General features: G+C 43.5%; 1 protein-coding gene across 7 annotated transcripts in view; it reads left to right on the top strand.

The window, feature by feature from the left end:
- The window catches only part of lats2 (large tumor suppressor kinase 2), an 88,714-nt gene that overhangs the window by 30,501 nt on the left and 38,919 nt on the right, over window positions 1–19,294 (top strand). For 6 of the 7 annotated variants that reach the window (XM_080197322.1, XM_080197325.1, XM_080197327.1 and 3 more), the window contains one exon: window positions 3,433–3,574. In XM_080197322.1, coding sequence (XP_080053448.1) covers window positions 3,433–3,574 — 142 coding nt within the window. The remainder of the gene's footprint in view (window positions 1–3,432; window positions 3,575–19,294) is intronic. The other variant, XM_080197328.1, reaches the window with a different exon arrangement.

Genomic DNA, 19,294 nt, shown 5'->3' with positions numbered 1-19,294 from the left:
GCACTGATCACAGGTTAAAGAGATGTGTATTGTCTCCAGACAATACAGTAAGTGAGGTTTTGCAAACCCAGGCAAGTCACGGGGGTTACAGATAGTGCGACATGAACCCAAGATCCCTGTTGAGACCGTCCTCATGTGTGCGGAACTTGGCTATCAGTCTCTGCTCAGCGACTCTGCGCTGTCGTGTGTCATGAAGGCCACCTTGGAGAATGCTTACCCGAAGGTCAGAGGCTGAATGCCCATGACCACTGAAGTATTCGCCAACAGGAAGGGAACAGTGTTGCCTGGTGATTGTCGAGCGATGTTCATTCATCCGTTGTCGTAGTGTCTGCATGGTCTCCCCAATGTACCATGCTTCGGGACATTGTTTCTTGCAACGTATCAGGTAGACAACGTTGGCCGAGTTGCAAGAGTATGTGCCGTGTACCCGGTGGATGGTATTCTCACGTGTGATGATGGTCTCAACAGGGATCTTGGGTTCATGTCGCACTATCTGTAACCCCCGTGACTTGCCTGGGTTTGCAAAACCTCACTTACTGTACTGTCTGGAGACAATACACATCTCTTCAACCTGTGATCAGTGCTCCTTCCACTCACATTGTCGGCCACTTTAGGACTTGAACAGCAGGTTAGGTGTAAAGATTCGCATTCTAATCAGTAATCTGTAAACTGTCTGTGCTTTATATGCTCTGTCTGAGGCCAGAACTCTCCATTCACCTGACGAAGAGGGTAACCTCGAGGCTAGTGAATTTACTATCAAATAAATCGGTTGGACTTAAACCTGGTGTTGTCAGACTTTTTACTGTGTTCAATCCACACCCTCAACTTGTCTGCCTTCCCCACAATACTCCTGGCATTGAAATAGACACGCCTCAGAAGATTATTACCACCACACACAACCCTGCTATTTGTGATTTTGCATGAACTATTAACATCATTTATTTTCACCCCCGCTCCACTATCTGCTCTGGCACTCTGGTTCCCATCCCCCTGCAAATCTAGTTTAAACCCTCCCCAATAACACTAGCAAACCTCCCTGCAAGTATATTGGTCCCCTTGCAGTTCAGGTGTAACCTGTCTCTGTTGTATAGGAGATGAGGTTGGGTTGTTTACCGATTCTCAGGCAAAAGTTTATGCAGTTTAACGATTTTAATAGATTGTAACTTATAACGAACTGCTGCAACTCCTGAAAAAGAAAATTGATAAAGAGATAATTGATAAAATTGATAATCCACCAATTTTCCTGCTCCTTGTTTTTGTTCAGTGTGCAGTGAAATGGCTATTCATAGAATTTGAGTAGGGGAGTTGCACTGGATTTGCCAGTGGTGTCTTGTTTCACTCATTCTGTTATTGCAAATGAAGAATAGGTACTTAAGTGTGGTATTGGAGATCTGAGCCAGAATTCTTCATTCAAGCCCTACTGCTGCTGCAAGCGAGGATGGAGAATTTGGCATTCAGAAGGACCAGGGAATCCTGTTTACGTGAACGGCCAGAGAATCCGGCCCAATTTAGAACTTTACCCCGGCATGAATTAGCATCTTCAGTTGAGGAGGGAGGCTGGAGGACAAAAATGAAATTATTTAAAATTAAGCTTGTCACTTTTTAATATATATGTAATTAATAATTCTGCTATTTATGAATTTATGACTCTGCACATCATTCCTCATTACCCAGCCAAGCTGCCGGACAAAAACTGTTTACTTCTAGGCCTTTGCCAGTGCTATGTTTTAACCAGAAACTAAAAGGAGTTCAAAAGTGAAGCATCCAATAAGTTTATGAAACAATTTCTTACATTTCAACTTGTGCTATTGTACTGCTTAGAACTGAACTGTTTCAATCAGTAATTGCTTTAGTAGTTTGTTCCAGACCATGAAAAATTGTTCTTAAAATATACTTGCATTTATAGGATCAGGAAAAAACAAAAATCTACGGTCAAGGTAGATTTACGATTACGAACACCAATACATTTTTTTGTTTTCGATTTATCTCTGGGATTTCTCACAGGCACAGTTGCATTTGCAGTTGGAGACTAGAAGCAGCTTTGAGACAGAGAGAAATCTGCCAGGAGTTGTTGACTAGAAACAAAGGCTGTTAGAAACAAGGGGTGTTTTCTGATTTTGGAGTCACTGAACAAGAAAGCAGGGAAGCTCAAGCTTGTGCTAGGTTGTCCACAGTTGTGAGCTGCTTCAGAAGAGTTGGAGGGTTGCCTAGCTGAATGCTCTTGGAAGGACCCTAAGGAATCTCATAGCTCAGAAAATAGCAGGAACACTGAGGAGAGTCAAAAAATCCTGAAAGCTGCCCATTATGTATGCTTCTGGCACAAACAAGATTCACCTTGTATTTCACCATCTCTTCTAAAGATCACAGAATTGTAGAATACAGCACAGAAGAAAACAAGGAAACCATCTTGGTTTGGTCACAGGAGAAATGAAGGGATCTTCAAACTCCTGTAAAATGTAGGGGAAATAATGGGTGGAAATAATAGTAAAATGGGAAAGATCCTGTTGAGATTTTTGGTGTTTATGAAATATAGTGTTAATTTCAGTAAATGTTTCTGTTTAAATGTGAAATCTTTTGGCCTAATTCTTTCAGTTAATTGCTGGGAGTTTGAATTTCTTATTAAATAATGATGGCCTCCACTGAGTTCATAACAGTATAGAGGGAGCATACTGGAAGATCTGTGGATTTTCATGGCATATATAACACTGATTTCTATTTTTTGGAAACATATACCACCAAAATTCAGCATTGCAGGAAAAGAGCAGGAAATTGGAATTAAATTGGAAAGATATAATGAGAGCTAACTGCCTACATGTTGATAGGCTGCATATTTTCTGTGCTGTATTCTATAATTCTGTGATCTTTAGAAGAGATAGTGAAAAACAGGGAAGAAAGTTGGGAAAAAAACCAAGGTGTATCTTGTGTATGCCAGAAGCATATGGAATAGGTAGATCATGATGTCTCCCATCAATCTCCTTTGTTCCATTGACAGCGATCCGATTCTTTCCAACGTAAACCATTCTGTTAAATCTCCCTTGCACCCTCTCTTGAACCTTCACATCTTTCCTAAAGTGTGGTGACCAGAACTAGAGGAAATACTCTAATTGGGGCCTAACCAAAGATTTACAAAAGTTCAGGAGTTATGAATTCCATAGATGGCAACTCAGAATCACGTTACAATGTGATTATAAAACTTAATAGAACTGTTAAAAATAACGATTGCAATATCTTTAGCAGGAAGAGGAGACAAAATACACCTTTCACTATCCTATCCTATCCTGCTGGAGACTTTACCTAAAATATTCTGTGTAAACTGAACATGTTACCTAATCACTTTGTTATGTAACTGTTTCCTAAACAAAATTACTGTTTATCGTCATAATCTGAAAGCTATAATTTTAGTTCTACGCCTTAAATTGTTTTTGCTTTTAGGAAATGGCAATCCGAGCTCTCAAGCAGACTGGAAGCAAAAGCATAGAAGCTGCTCTGGACTTCATAAGTAAGATGGGCTATCTGGACCCTAGGACTGAACAGATTGTAAGAGTGATTAAGCAAACATCACCAGGTAAACCAGGTAAATTCAAATACATAAAGATAACACTGCTTTATAATTAAATTTTATTTTTATTTCTTGTCCATGAGATTTGGGTGAAACTGGGACAAATATAGGTGGGAAATCCAGAAAGCCATTCTACTGGTGGCTCATTAATTGGTACCACTATTGGCATTTTTCACCATCAGTAATTATTCTTCTGGCAGTAGGTATTAGGAATGGTTACAGTAATTTTGGATGCAAGGAACATCAATGTGCATCCACTCGCAGTCACCCCCAACACCCTCTCCTTTCACAGCACCTTTTCATTCAAGGACAGGAGATGCAGCATCAGCCTGGCTTTTTATGTCCTCCTCCAATGCCCAGGGGGCAGCTCCGTGCCTCCTGATGCTTTGGGGGCCCCAGTTGCCCCTCCTTCATTCCAGCGGGGTTGGGCCGCCAGCTCTCCAAGTGTGAGAGAGGGGAGATGCTAGCGGCCTAGAGACTTAGACCTGGGCCCACTAATCACATTAAAATGATATTAAAATGTCCATTTAAATGACCTTGGTGCCTCCCTGCCAATTTCCAGTGTGGGACTGATGTTGCTGAAAATCCAGCGGGTGGGAGATGCTGGAGGGGCACGTATACAAGTGAGAATCTCTTGGCGTGCTGCACTAATTTTTTAGTAAGAAATCTCACAACACCAGATTAAAGTCCAACAGATTTATTTGGTAGTAAATGCCACCAGCTTTCAGGATTTGCGCCTTTGTCGGGTAAGTGGGAGTTCTGATCACAATTCACCTGATGAAGGGGCAAACCCCAAAAGCTAGTGGTGTTTATTACCAGATAAATCTGTTGGACTTTAACCTTGTATTGTGAGACTTCTTACTGTGTTTACCCCAGTCCAACACTGGCATCTCACACTGTTTCTAATTTTTTAGTGCAGCGGAATGGAAGAATCATGGCCCCAGTCTCCACTGCGCTCTAGGAAAGTGAATTCCACATAAAATGATCTTCTAAGAGAAAACAATTCTTTTTATCTCTGCCTTAAAAGGGACTCCTCTTATTCTTGAACTGAATCCCGTGGTTCTGGTCTCACCTACGAGTGGAAACATCCTCCCGGTATCTACTCCTTCAAGTCCCCTGTGGAATTTATATCATCCATATCATTGACGCTGATTGTAAATATTTAAGATCCTAGCACAGTTCCCTGTGGCACTCCAATAGTTGCAGTTTACCAACTTGAAAAGACCTATTAATTCTAATCTTTGTTTCCTGTTAGCTAACTAATCCTTATCCATGTTGATATGGCACCTTATCAACTGCCTTTTGGAAATCCAAATACAGCAAATCTACAGGCTCCCCTTTACTCCTCAAAAAGCTAGAATAAATTAATATTGCTGAAAAAATATGTTTTATTGAAGCTCTTCATCCTGCTCTTATCGGGACAATTGCAAGAATATCAGTGTGAAGGGAGACAACAACTTCATACTGTATGAAAAGCAATGCTGATTGGTGGGCAAGTGGACTCTGATTAATAAGGGCATTGCCATAGAGAATGCACCAGTTAACAGTGACTGACAGTTAACTGCCAAGCTTTGTTTGAAACCAAGCAGCTTGACTTTGGTCAAGGCATTGCCCTGAGGGTTGAACCAGCAAATGGCCATCCCTTATTTTGTTCAACCGAAACAGGTACAAAGTGTGTATTTTTTCTTTCCGTCCACAAAAGACCCTGTGTATTGATATCTCCCAGTACATGTAAATGTGCCACACTGTGAGCTGGACTGACAATCATAAGTTAGTTATCAGTGTAATTTTTAGCACCTCAAGTGCAAGATCCTAATACTTTTTAAATGGGTTACCTATCACTCTTTCACACTGTTGCTGGAATTCCACCCCCCACCCGCCTCCCCACTAACCCACCACAGAATTGGAGTAGCTGAAGAGCAGACAATGGAAATGTCCATTGATTTTGGGCCTAAACTCCCAGTCTCACTTGAGTGAGCCGCAAAATCCTGCCTGGTGGGTTTCAGACCTGACCACCCTCTGGATTAAAATATGTTCTCTTCAATTCTCTCTTAACCTTGTGTATTTCTGCAAATATACATCCCCTGCTTATTGATCTCTCTGCTAAGGGAAAGAGGTCGATCCTATTTCCATTCTAGGGCCCTTAAGATTCTATAACCTCAATTAAATTAATTTTAACATTTTCTGCTCTACAAAAGACAACACCAGCTTATACAATCTGTCCTCAGAGCTAAAATTTCCCAGACCAGGAGGTGATCTCACCAGAATTTGGCAGCGTGTTTTTTCTGGCAAGAAAAATGGCGTGTTTATTTCCAGAGAAACAGGTCAGTTTTCTCTACATTCTTGCCATACTCTGTTTAAAAAAAGACAGCTGAGCGAGTTTCACACCAACATGCAGGGGAGGGAGAGGAGCCTAAACATGGCAGCAAAGTCTGGCTGCACAGATATCGGGGTGCTATGTTTAAAGGGTGTCCCGATTAGGACATGAATGATCTTCCCCCACAGCCTACCACTGAGGTCTAGGGGCTGCCCTTCCGAACCTCTCTGATTGAAGTCGGTATTCAACCCCCTGATTGGAATCAGCACATGGTTGCCTGCCCCCCTCCCCCCTAACAGTATCAGTATCCCCCAAACATCGGACACCACCCCCCAGCCCTCCCATAACAGTCAGTGCCAGCATCCCCCACCTCCCCCCCCGCCGACACAACACTTCCCATCAAACATCGGACAGCTCCCCTCCCTCCAACAGTCAGTGTCAGCAGCTGTCTTCCCTTCCCTACTAATATTGGATCCTTACCTCCCACCCCAGTGTCAGTGCCGTCAAACCTGTCATCCCTCCAAACATCCCCACTGCTAACACAATAGTCAATGTTGGTACCCATCCCCTAAATGTTGGACCCTTTCAGTCCCTCCTTGTCCAGCTGGCAACACCCCCCCAACCCCAACAGCCATTGCCGGCATCCCCAGCTCCATGTCTGGCCATGTCCCTCTCCCCAGGGAGCTATATTCACTTTCAGCTCCCAGGGGAGATCCCCACAACAGGTTCATGTCTGGGTGAACTGTTGTAACCTGTGCTGCGTCATGTCATGTCAGCATGGTGTGAATATATGGTAATGAGGCCTGTTAATGTGAACCTGATTATGTCACCGGCAAGGGACTGCAAAAATTAAAAGTTGTAATCTTGCTGGCGAGATCCATGATTTCTGGATTTTGCCCCATCTTGAGCCCTGGCTGGCAATTCAAGGCTCAAAGCTATTCGTCGTTGCGTATATTTCCCCCATGCCAACACGATAGTTAAGAAAGCCCGCCAATGCCTCTACTTTCTCAGAAGACTAAGGAAATTTGGCATGTCAGCTGTGACTCACACCAATTTTTACAGATGCACCATAGAAAGTTCCTAAAAGTTCTAGAGAGGTTGAGGAAAGGATTGCGGAGACGATCCTGGATAGGAGTGAAAGTAATAGGGTAATTGTTATGGGGGACTTTAACTTTACTAATATTGATTGGAATAGCCATAGCTCTAACTCCTTAGAGGGGTCAGTTTTTGTACTAAGCGTGCAGGAGGGTTTCTTGACTCAGTATGTTGATGGGCCAACTAGAGGTGAGGCTATATTGGATTTGGTGCTGGGAAATGAGCCAGACCAGGTGCTAGACTTGGAAGTTGGGGTGCATTTTGGTGATGGTGACCACAATTCGGTTACGTTCACCTTAGTGGTGGAAAGGGATAGGCAGGAACCTCGGGTCAGTAGTTTTAGCTGGGGGAAGGGTAATTGTGAGGCTGTTAGGAGAGAATTAGGAAGCATAGGTTGGACTAGGAGACTACAGGGTCTCGGAACGTCCAAAATGTGGAGTTTTTTCAAGGAGCAGCTACTGTGAGTCCTTGATATGTATGTCCCTGTCAGGCCCTGTCGAGCTAGGGAACCGTGGTGCACTAGGAAAGTTGATTCGCTGGTTAAAAAGAAAAAGGAGGCTTATGTCCGGATGAGACTTGAGGGCTCAGATAGTGCACTAGAGAGCTTTAGATTGGCTAGGAGGGAGTTAAAGAGAGAGTTAAGAAGGGCTAAAAGAGGACATGAGAAGACTTTGGCTGATCGGATTATGGAGAATCCTAAGGCGTTCTATAGGTATGTTAAGAACAAAAGGTTGGTTAGGGCAAGATTAGGGCCAGTTAGAGACAGCAGTGGGAATTTATGTGTGGAACCGGAAGAGATTGGAGAGGCATTGAACCAATATTTCTCTTCGGTGTTCACGCAGGGGGACATAAATGTAGCTGTGGAGAACACTGGGTTACAGGGTTGTAAACTGGACAGTATTGCAGTTGACAAGGAGGATGTGCTAGTTATTCTTGAGGGTTTGAAAATAGATAAGTCCCCTGGGCCGGACGGGATTTACCCTAGGATTCTCTGGGAGGCAAGGGAGGAGATTGCAGAGCCTCTGGCTCTGATCTTCAGGTCATCGTTGGTCACCGGTATAGTGCCAGAAGATTGGAGGTTAGCGAATGTTGTCCCATTGTTTAAGAAGGGGAACAGAGACTTCCCCGGGAATTATAGACCGGTGAGTCTTACTTCTGTTGTGGGTAAGGTTTTAGAAAAAATTATTAGGGATAGGATTTATAGTTATTTGGAGAGTAATGAAATGATTAGAGATAGTCAGCATGGTTTTGTGGAGGGTAGGTCGTGCCTTACTAACCTTAGTGAGTTTTTTGAGAAAGTGACCAAAGAGGTGGATAGGGGTAAGGCAGTTGACGTGGTGTATTTGGACTTTAGTAAGGCGTTTGATGAGGTTCACCATGGAAACCTTCTGCAGAAATTGCAGATGTATGGGATTGAGGGTGATTTAGGAAATTGGATTAGGAATTGGCTGGCGGATAGGAGACAGAGGGTAGTGGTTGATGGTAAGTATTCGACATGGAGTTCAGTTACGAGTGGTGTGCCTCAGGGATCTGTTTTGGGGCCACTGCTGTTTGTAATTTTTATAAATGATCTGGATGAGGGTATAGCTGGGTGGATTAGAAAATTTGCTGATGACACCAAAGTTGGAGGTGTGGTAGATAGTGAGGAAGGGTGTCTTAGTCTACAGGGAGACTTGGTCAAGTTGCAGAGCTGGGTCGAGAGGTGGAGGATGGAGTTTAATGTGGAAAAGTGTGAGGTAATTCACTTTGGCAGGAATAATGGATGTGTAGAGTATAGGGCTAACGGTAGGACTCTGAATAGTGTGGAGAAACAGAGGGATCTAGGTGTATGTGTACATAGATCCCTGAAAGTTGGGAATCAAGTAGATATGGTTGTTAGGAAGGCATACGGTGTCTTGGTGTTTATTGGTAGGGGGATTGAATTTAAGAGCCGCAGCGTCATGTTGCAACTGTACAAAACTCTGGTGTGTCCGCACTTGGAGTATTGTGTGCAGTTCTGGTCCCCACATTATAGGAAGGATGTGGAGGCTTTGGAGAGGGTGCAGAGGAGGTTTACCAGGATGTTGCCTGGTATGGAGGGGAGGTCCTATGAGGAGAGACTGAGGGATTTGAGGTTGTTTTCATTAGAAAGAAGGCGGCTGCGAGGGGACCTTATTGAAACATATAAGATGATCAGAGGTTTGGATAGGGTGGACAGTGATAGCCTTTTTCCTCGGATGGAGAAAGCTAGCACGAGGGGGCATAGCTTTAAATTAAGGGGTGGTAGTTATAGGACGGATGTCAGGGGTAGGTTCTTTACCCAGAGGGTGGTGAGGGATTGGAATGCCCTGCCTGCTGCAGTTGTGGATGCGCCTAGTTTGGGGGCGTTTAAGAGATCCGTGGATAGGTTTATGGGTGGAAAGGGTTTGGTTTAGGTTAGAGGTCATTGTTTTTTAACTGGTTGGCGCAACATCATGGGCCGAAGGGCCTGTTCTGCGCTGTAGTGTTCTATGTTCTATGTTCTATAGAAGGCATTCTTTTTGATTGTATCACACCTTGGTATGGCTCCTGCTCTGTTCAAGACCGGAAGAAACTACAGAAGGTCGTGAATGTAGCCCAAGCTATCATGCAAACCACCCTCCCATCCATTGACTCTGTCTAAACTTTCTGCTGCCTTGGCAAAGCAGCCAATATAATTAAGGAACTCAGAAACCCTGGACATTCTCTCTTCCACCTTCTTCCATCAAGAAAAAGAAACAAAAGCCTGAGGTCACGTACCAGTTGACTCAAGAACAATTCCTGCTGCCGTCAGACTTTTGAATGGACCTACCTTGCATTAAGTTGATCTTTCTCTATACCCTAGCTATGACTGTAACACTACATTCTGCACTCTGTCATTTCCTTCTCTACGAACAGTATGCTTTGTCTGTATAGCGTGCAAGAAACAGTACTTTTTACTGTAGGCTAATACATATGACAATAATAAATCAAATCAAAAATAAAAATCAATCTCATGGGCAGTGAGTGTGGATTCAAGATCCCGCCCCTATAAACATAATTCTACTGTCCAGCTTATCTCCAATTGCAGCGGGATCTTGATCAATCAGGCCAGTGTGCTGACAAATGGCAGATGGAGTTTAATTTAGACAAATGCGAGGTGATGCATTTTGGTAGATTGAACCAGGGCAGGACTTACTCAGTTCATAGAACATTACAGCGCAGTACAGGCCCTTCGGCCCTTGATGTCGCGCCGACCAGTGGAACCAATCTAATGACCCTCTAACCTAAACTATTCCAATATTATCCGTATGCCTATCCAATGACTATTTGAAAGCCCTTAAAGTTGACGAGTTCACTACTACTGCAGGCAGGGCATTCCACACCCTTACTACCCTCTGAGTAAAGAACCTACCTCTAGCAGGAATTGTTCTTGAGTCAACTGGTACGTGACCTCAGGCTTTTGTTTCTATATCTGCAAAGATATTTTGGCCTTGGAGGGAGTGCAGAGGAGGTTTACAAGGCTGATACCGGAGTTGAGGGGTTGAGCTATGAGGAGAGGCTGAATAAACTGGGCTTGTACTCGTTAGAGTTTAGAAGAATGAGAGGAGATCTCATTGAGACGTATAAGATGATAAATGGGATGGATAGGATAGAGGTGGAAAGACTCTTCCCGCTCAAAAAAGACAATAGGACTAGGGGGCACAGCCTCAAGATAAAAGGGGGGCGGTTTAGAACGGAGTTGAGGAGGAACTTCTTCACTCAAAGGGTGGTGAATCTCTGGAATTCTCTGCCCGTTGAAGTGGTGGAGGCTGCCTCGCTAAATATTTTTAAGACGCGGGTTGATGGGTTTTTGATAAGAGAGGGGATTAAGGGTTATGGGGAGAGGGTGGGAAAGTGGAACTGAGCCACGACAGATCAGCCATGATCTTATTGAATGGCGGGGCAGGCTCGAAGGGCTAGATGGCCTACTCCTGCTCCTATTTCTTATGTTCTTACGTTCTTATATTTATCACCCCTCAATTTAAAGCTATGTTCCCTCGTGTTAGCCATCACCATCCGAGGACATCTCACTGTCCACCCTGTCTAATCCTCTGATCATCTTGTATGCCTCAATTAAGTCACCTCTTAACCTTCTCTCTAATGAAAACAACCTCAAGTCCCTCAACCTTTCCCCATAAGACATTCCCACCATACCAGGCAACATCCTGGTAAATCTCCTCTGCACCCTTTCCAATGCTTCCACATCTTTCTTATAATGCGGCGACCAGAACTATACGCAATACTCCAAGTGCGGCTGCACCAGAGTTTTGTACAGCTGCAACATGATCTCACGGCTCCGAAATTCAGTCCCTCCACCAATAAAAGCTAACACACCATATGCCTTCTTAACAACCCTATCAAGCTGCGTGCCAACTTTCAGGGATCTATGCACATGTACACTGAGATTCCGCTCATCCACACTACCAAGAGTCCATTAGCCCAATACTTTGTAAACCTGTTACTCCTTCCAAAGTGAATCACCTCACTTTTCCACATTAAACTCCATTTGCCACCTCTCAGCCCAGCTCTGCAGCTTACCTTACTTTTGCAGTTGTAAATGCGCCTAGTTTGGGGGCGTTTAAGAGATCCGTGGATAGGTTTATGGATGAAAAGGGATTGGTTTAGATTACAAAGAACAAAGAACAACACAGCACGGGAAACAGGCCCTTCGGCCCAACGAGCCCACGCTGCCATCTTAACAATGTGCTTTTCTTCCTCTACCCTTGACCCATGTCTATGCTTATGGTACCCCCACTGGAAACCAGATTTAGGGGAGAATAATTTAGGGACAATTGCACAGGAAAGCCACATAAACACAGTGGCTACAACAACAGGTCAGAGGCTGGGAACTCTGCAGAATGTAACTCACCTCCTGACTTCTCAAACCTTGTCCATCATCTACAAGGTACAAATTAGGAATGTGAGTGAATGCTCTCCACTTGTCTAGATGGGTGCAGTTCCAACAGCACTCAAGAAGCTTGAACACCATCCAGAACAAAGCAACTGACTTGATTGGCACCCCATCCAATACCTTCAACATTCACTTCCTTTTCTGACAAACAGAAAAGCTGTGTGTTCCATCCACAAAATGCAGCAACTCACCAAGGCTGCTTTGACCCATGATCTCTACCATCTAGAAGAACAAGGGCAGTAGGTGCATTGAAACACCACCACATGCAAGTTCCTATTTAAGTCACACATAGAAACATACAAACTGGGAGCAGGAGTGGGCTATTTGGCCTTTCGAGCCTGTTCTGCCATTCAACATGATCGTGGCTGTTCCTCTATCGCACCATACACCAGCACCTGACACCTTGAGACCTTTAGAGTTTAAAAACCTATCTATTTCCTTCTTAAACATATTTAGTATTTTGGCTTCCACAGCCTTCTGTGGTGGAGAATTCCACAGATTCGCTATCCTCTGAGAGAAAGTTCTCCTTATCTCATTACTATTTGGCCTTCGGCCTGTTCTGCGCTGTAATGTTCTATGTTCTATGTCCCTCTGCAAACTATAACATCCATCCTCACTGTCTACAACTCCTCTGACTTTAGTGTCATCTGTAAATTTACTAACCCATCCTTCTATACCCTCATCTAGGTCATTTATAAAAATGACAAACAGCAGTGGCCCCAAAACAGATCCCTGCGGTACACCACTATTAACTAAACTCCAGGTTGAATATTTCCCATCAACCACCACCCTCTGTCTTCTATCAGCTAGCCAATTCCTGATCCAAACTGCTAAATCACTCTCAATCCCATGCATCCGTATTTTCTGCAGTAGGAAATGCATAGGAAACCTTATCAAACGCTTTGCTGAAATCCATATACACCACATCAACTGCTTTACCCTTATCCACCTCTTTGGTCACCTTCTCAAAGAACTCAATGAGGTTTGTGAGGCATGACCTACCCTTCACAAAACCGTGTTGACTATCCCTAATCAATTTATTTCTCTCTAGATGATTATAAATCCTATCTCTTATAATCCTTTCCAAAACTTTACCCACAACAGAAGTAAGGCTCTATAATTTCCAGGATGGTCTCTACTCCCCTTCTTGAACAAGGGGACAACATTTGCTATCCTCCAGTCTTCCGGCACTATACCTGTAGCCAATGATGACATAAAGATCAAAGCCAAAGGCGCTGCAATTTCCTCCCTAGCCTCCCAGAGAATCCTAGGATAAATCCCATCCAGCCCAGGGGACTTATCTATTTTCATACTTTCAAAAATTGCTAACACTTCCTCCTTATGTACCTCAATCCCATTTAGTCTAAAAGCGTGTATCCCAGTATTCTCCTCGACTACATTGACTTTTTCCTGCATGAATACTGACGAAAAATATTAATTTGGTGCCTCTCCTATGTCTTCAGGCTCCACGCACAACTTCCCACTACTGTCCCTGACTGGCCCTAATCTTGCCTGAATCATTCTTTTATTCCTGACATACCTATAGAAAGCTTTAGGGTTCTCCTTGATCCTACCTGCCAAAGTCTTCTCATGTCCTCTTCTAGCTCTTCTTAACTCTCTCTTTAGTTCCTTCCTGGCTAATTTGTAACTCTGTAGTGCTCTAATTGAGCCTTCACGTCCCATCTTTACATAAGTCTCCTTCTTCCTTTTCACCAGAGATTCAACTTCCTTTGTAAACCACAGTTCCCCCGCTCGACCACTTCCTCCCTACCTGACAGGTACATATTTATCAAGGACTCGCAGTAGCTGCTCTTTGAACAAGCTCCACATTTCAATTGTTCCCATCCCCTGCAGTTTCCTTCTCCAACCTATGTATCCTAAATCTCGCCTAATTGCCTCATAATTCCCTTTCCCCAGCTATAACTTCTGCCCTTCAGTATATACCTATCCCTTTCCATCACCAAGGTAAGTGTAACCGAATTGTGGTCACTATCACCAAAGTGCTCACCTACCTCTTGTTGGCCTATCTACATACTGTGTCAGGAAACCTTCCTGCACACATTGGACAAAAACTGAACCCTCTAATGTACTCAAACTATAGCTCTTCCAATCAATATTTGTAAAGTTAAAGTCCCCCATAACAACTACCCTGTTACTTTCGCTACTGTCCAGGATTGTCTTTGCAATCTTTTCCTCTACATCTCTGGAACTTTTTGGAGGCCTATAAAAAAAACTCCCAGCAGGGTGACCTCTCCTTTCCTGTTTCTAATCTCAGCCCACACTACCTCAGTAGACAAGTCCTCATCAAACGTCCTTTCCGCCACCGTAATACTGTCCTTGACTAACAATGCCACGCCTCCCCCTCTTTTAGCACCCTCCCTGCTCTGACTGAAACATCTAAACCCCGGAACCTGCAACAACCATTCCTGTCCCTGCGCTATCCATGTCTCCGAAATGACCACAACATTGAAATCCCAAGTACCAACCCAGGCTGCAAGTTCACCCACCTTATTCTGTATCTCCTAGCATTAAAGTATACACACTGTAAACCACCCTCCCGCCTGCCAATACACTGCTGCGACCTTGAAACCTTATCCATGACCTCCCTACACTCAACCTCCTATACATTGGAGCTACAATTCAGGCTCCCATCCCCCTTCTGAATCAGTTTAAACCCTCCCGAAGAGCATTGGCAAATTTTCCCCCCAGGACATTGGTACCCCTCTAGTTCAGGTGTAGACCATCCCTTTTGTAGAGATCCGACCTATCCCAGAATGAGCCCCAATTGTCCAGGTATCTGAAACCCTCCCTCCTGCACCATCCCTTTAGCCACGAGTTCAAACGGTCTCTCTATTCTTCTCCTCGCTATCCCATGGTACGGGTAACAAACCAGAGATAACAACTCTGTTCATTTTAGCCCTAAGATTCCACCCTAACTCCCTGAATTTCTGTCTTACATGCCCATCCCTTTTCCTACCTATGTCATGGGTGCCTATGTGAACCACGACTTGGGGCTGGTTCCCCTCCCCCTTAAGGATCACGAACACACGATTGGAGATATCACAGACCCTGGCACCTGGGAAGCAACATACCAACCGCGAGTCTCACTCGTTCCCACAGAATCTCCTATCTGTCCCCTTAACTATGGAGTCCCCAGTCACTAATCCGGTACTCTTCTTCCCCCTTCCCATCTGAGCATCAAGGACAGACTCTGTGCCCGAGACCTGTACCCCATGGATTACCCCTGTTGAGTCGTCCTCCCCAACAGCATCCAAAACAGAGTACTTGTTTTGCAGAGGAACAGCCATGGGGGATTGCTGCTCTGACTGCTTCTTACCCCTTAATGGTAGGGCGTTGGGGAGAGTTACAGAACAAAGAGATCTAGGGGTACATATTCATCGCTCCTTGAAAGTGGAGTCACAGGTGGACAGAAAGGTGAAGAAGGCATTCGGCCTGCTTGGTTTCATTGGTCAGAACATTGAATACAGGAGTTGGGACGTCTTGTTAAAGTTATACAAGACATTGGTAAGGCCACATTTGGAATACTGTGTGCAATTCTGGTCACCATATTATAGAAAGGATATTATTAAACTAGAAAGAGTGCAGGAAAGATTTACCAGGGTGCTACCGGGACTTGATGAATTGAGTTATAAGGAAAGGCTGAATAGACTGGGACTTTTTTTCTCTGGAGCGTAGGAGGCTGAGGGGTGACCTTATAGAGGTCTGTAAAATAATGAGGGGCATAGACATGATAGAGAGTCAATATCTTTTCCCAAAGGTAGGGGAGATTAAAACTAGAGGGCATAGGTTTAAGGTGAGAGGGGAGAGATACAAAAGTGCCCAGAGGGGCAATTTTTTCCACTCAGAGGGTGGTGAGTGTCTGGAACAAGCTGCCAGAGATAATAGTAGAGGCAGGTACAATTTTATCTTTTAAAAAGCGTTTAGATAGTTACATGGGCACGATGCGTATAGAGGGATATGGGCCAAATGCGGGCAATTGGGATTAGTTTAGGGGTTTTAAAAATAAGGGCAGCATGGACAAGTTGGGCCAAGGGGCCTTTTTCCACGCTATAAACCTCTATGACTACTATTTAAGAAAGAAAGAAGAGAGAAAAGGGGAACTATTGGCCATTTAGCGTAATATCAGTTGTAGAAAAATTGTTATATCTATTACTGAGGCACATAAGAGTATCATACTATGTGCATAGCCACATGAATTAGCTAAAAGCAAATTATGCTTGATAAATTGAAGAGGTAACTGCGCAATTGGTGGCACAGGCAAAGAAGAACTAATGGATGTAGTACTATATTTGGTTATTCAAAAGGCATTTTAAAAAAGTGCCACACAAGAGATTATTGCATGAAATTAGGATTCATGAGATTAGTGATAATATATTGGCATGCTTTGGCCTTGAGATCAGCACTAAGAAATTTACTGGCTTTCTGCAGTAAAGCCCTATCTCCAGCTCAAATTTCAGTCCATGACCAGAATTAGTCAGCAGTGAATTAGTTCATAAGAACATAAGAACATACCTTTTGTGAGGCACCTTATCAAACGCCTTTTGAAAATCTAGAAACACCACATCCACCGGTTCCCCTCTGTCTACCGCACTAGTCACATCCTCACAGAAATCCAATAAATTCGTCAAACACGACTTCCCCTTAACAAATCCATGTTGCGTCTGCTGTATCAAACCATTCCTTTCTAGGTGCCTCGCTATTTCTTCTTTGATGACGGATTCAAGCATTTTTCCAACCACAGACGTTAAACTAACCAGCCTATAATTCCCTGCCTTTTGTCTGCTACCTTTTTCATACAGCGGTGTAACATTAGCCATTTTCCAATCTTCCGGCACTTCCCCGGAATCCAGTGAATTTTGGTAAATAATCACTAAGGCATCCACTATCACCTCTGCCATTTCCTTCAGAACCTTGAGATGCATTCCATCCGGTCCTGGGGACTTGTCCACCATCAGTCCCGTTAGTCTATCAAGCACTACCTGTCTAGTGACAGTAGTCGCATTCAGGCCCTCAACTCCTACCATCCTTCTATCTTTAATATCTGGCAAACTACTCGTGTCCTCCTCCGTGAAGACCAAGGCAAAAAACTTACTTAAGGCCTCAGCCATTTCCTCATCTCCCATCACTAAATCTCCCCTCTCATCCTCTAAGGGTCCAACATTCACTCAAGCGAAAGTGTCTGCCTATTATATAAAGAAAATCACTGCAGCAACAGTAAATAAGAAAATATAATGCCACTTTTCAGAAAAATTGATCCTTTTGACCCAGAGACTGAACACTGAACTCAATATATATTTAAAAACTCCTCTGTTTATTCGCCATTAATGAAATTACAGGAGACAATAAGCAAAAGGTCATTCTGTTTATGATATGAGAACTTCTGACTTATAATTTTATTAGAAATTTAACATCCTCAGAAACTCCAGATACTAATGCTGGAATTTTACTGGCACCCCCTACCTGGAATTGGGGAGGGCAAGCCTCGGCGAATGCATTCTCCATTGGCCTCAGTGAGATCTTACGAGCCTCGGGTGGGCATGCTGGTAAAATTCCAGCTCAAACCCATTGACAACCTTGTAACTTTGGTAAAGGATCATTATAACCCTAGACTGTCTATCATCATGCAGCATTTTAAGTTTAACTCTGCTGTAAGGGATCCAAGGGAATTGATTGCAACATACACATCAAGACTAAGGAATTGGACCTTTGCTAAGGGACACGCTGTGAGACAGATTAATTTGTGGCATAAATGACTTAAATATATTAGAAAAGCTACTAGTCGAGAATAAGATTTCCTTAGAGAAAGTGATGGAAATAGCTCAGATGATTGTGAGTGCAGAGACAGGCACTCTGGAGTTAACAGTGCATGCATATAGGCGATGTGAATCAATTATAGCATAAAGCTTTGGAAAGTTGGGAGGGCAGAGTTGAGTGCAGCGAAGAGACAGAGCAGAAACTCAATGAGCAAGGCAAGTATCAGAAGAAAAAGAAAACAGGTCAATTAACCAATAATTTTGAATGTTGTAGGTGCAGGGGAGATCACTGCCAGGAAAAATATAAATTCTATCAGTTTTGGCTGTAATTGGAGAGACCACATCCAAGTTCCCTACAATTTGCCAGCAGGATCTCACCCCTTTTACGTGTGTCATTGGTAACAGTATAGATCTCAACCCCTGGCCGTTCACTCTGTAAACTTTGCCCTGGCTGTATCCTTCAGTGAAACCATTGCCCTCACTAGTGTGTAGGGCTGAATACCAGTTAGAAAGTGAGGACCACTCAGGGAACTTCTGCTTACTTTCCTGTTCTTGCTTGTCTGCTTGGTGGTCACCTATTCATTCTGTGCCATTCTTAAACTGTAGAATGACCATCTCCTGAAATGTGTTACCCATTGTAGCTCCCAACTTCACAGTGCATTGCAGTGAATCCAGCTGCTGTTTTAGTTCAGATTCCTCCAGTTAAAGTCGTCTCCTGCACAGGTGGTTGTCCAGGATGCGAGAAGGATTCTGGGGTACCAGTGTAACACAGGATGTGCATTCAATGGGGCTTAGGTGTTGTGCCATTCCTCTATAGACATTATTTAAACTGACTAAAAATAAATTGAAGGCTTATTCCTGATATGCACAAGAAAAGCACTCAACACCAATTTAGCAATCCGGTCTTTACCTTGTGGTGACATCACTTTAGGTCCTTTTTACTGCATTCACTGATGTGCCCCCTCTTACCGCCATTCTTAAACTAATTGATCAAATGCTAAAGCATACAAAGAAGATTTACAGATCCTTGATCTATAACTTGACTTAAAGCACTCAGGGTGTTCTGCTGTTCCCTCTGTCTTGTTTTTGAAGTAATTCTAATGCCACTTTTTCAGTTTCTACTTTTTGATTTTGTCTGTTCTTGCTCATTTTTCTCCTGCCTCAGACCTTTTGGCAAACTTTCAAGGAACTGCCTATGTGGGTGTTGGGTGATGTCAAGATCAGGCTTGATTGAGCACAGCTGAGTAGTCTGCCAATTTGTTTGGGAGGCACAAAAAATGTTCACTAAGAATGGCTGTCTAGAACTGTAACCTAACAAGGAGCTAGTACTTTGAAGGGGAGGAGGGGAGACAAGACAATTGGCATGAAGGAACTGAGCAGATAATTACATTATTTGGAGAGCCACATTCCAGCAGTTATGGGATTTTGGATGAACATTCATAAAGTATATTTTATCTGTAAGAAACAGATAAATTGTGGGATTCTTTTTGCTTCCAAGGTTTTGTTTCTATCTATCCATTGGAATTTTAGGGCAGGTTTTCTACTGGGATTAAGTCCTTGACAAAAAGGTTAGCACAAGCTTGCTGTCTTCCAAGCTGTTTGCAATTTTCCATTGATTA

This window comes from Carcharhinus amblyrhynchos, chromosome 10 (assembly GCF_965287045.1).
Source record: "Carcharhinus amblyrhynchos chromosome 10, sCarAmb.v2.hapA, whole genome shotgun sequence".
Taxonomy (NCBI): Eukaryota; Metazoa; Chordata; class Chondrichthyes; order Carcharhiniformes; family Carcharhinidae; genus Carcharhinus; species Carcharhinus amblyrhynchos.
This window is presented reverse-complemented; position numbering and strand designations above follow the sequence as displayed.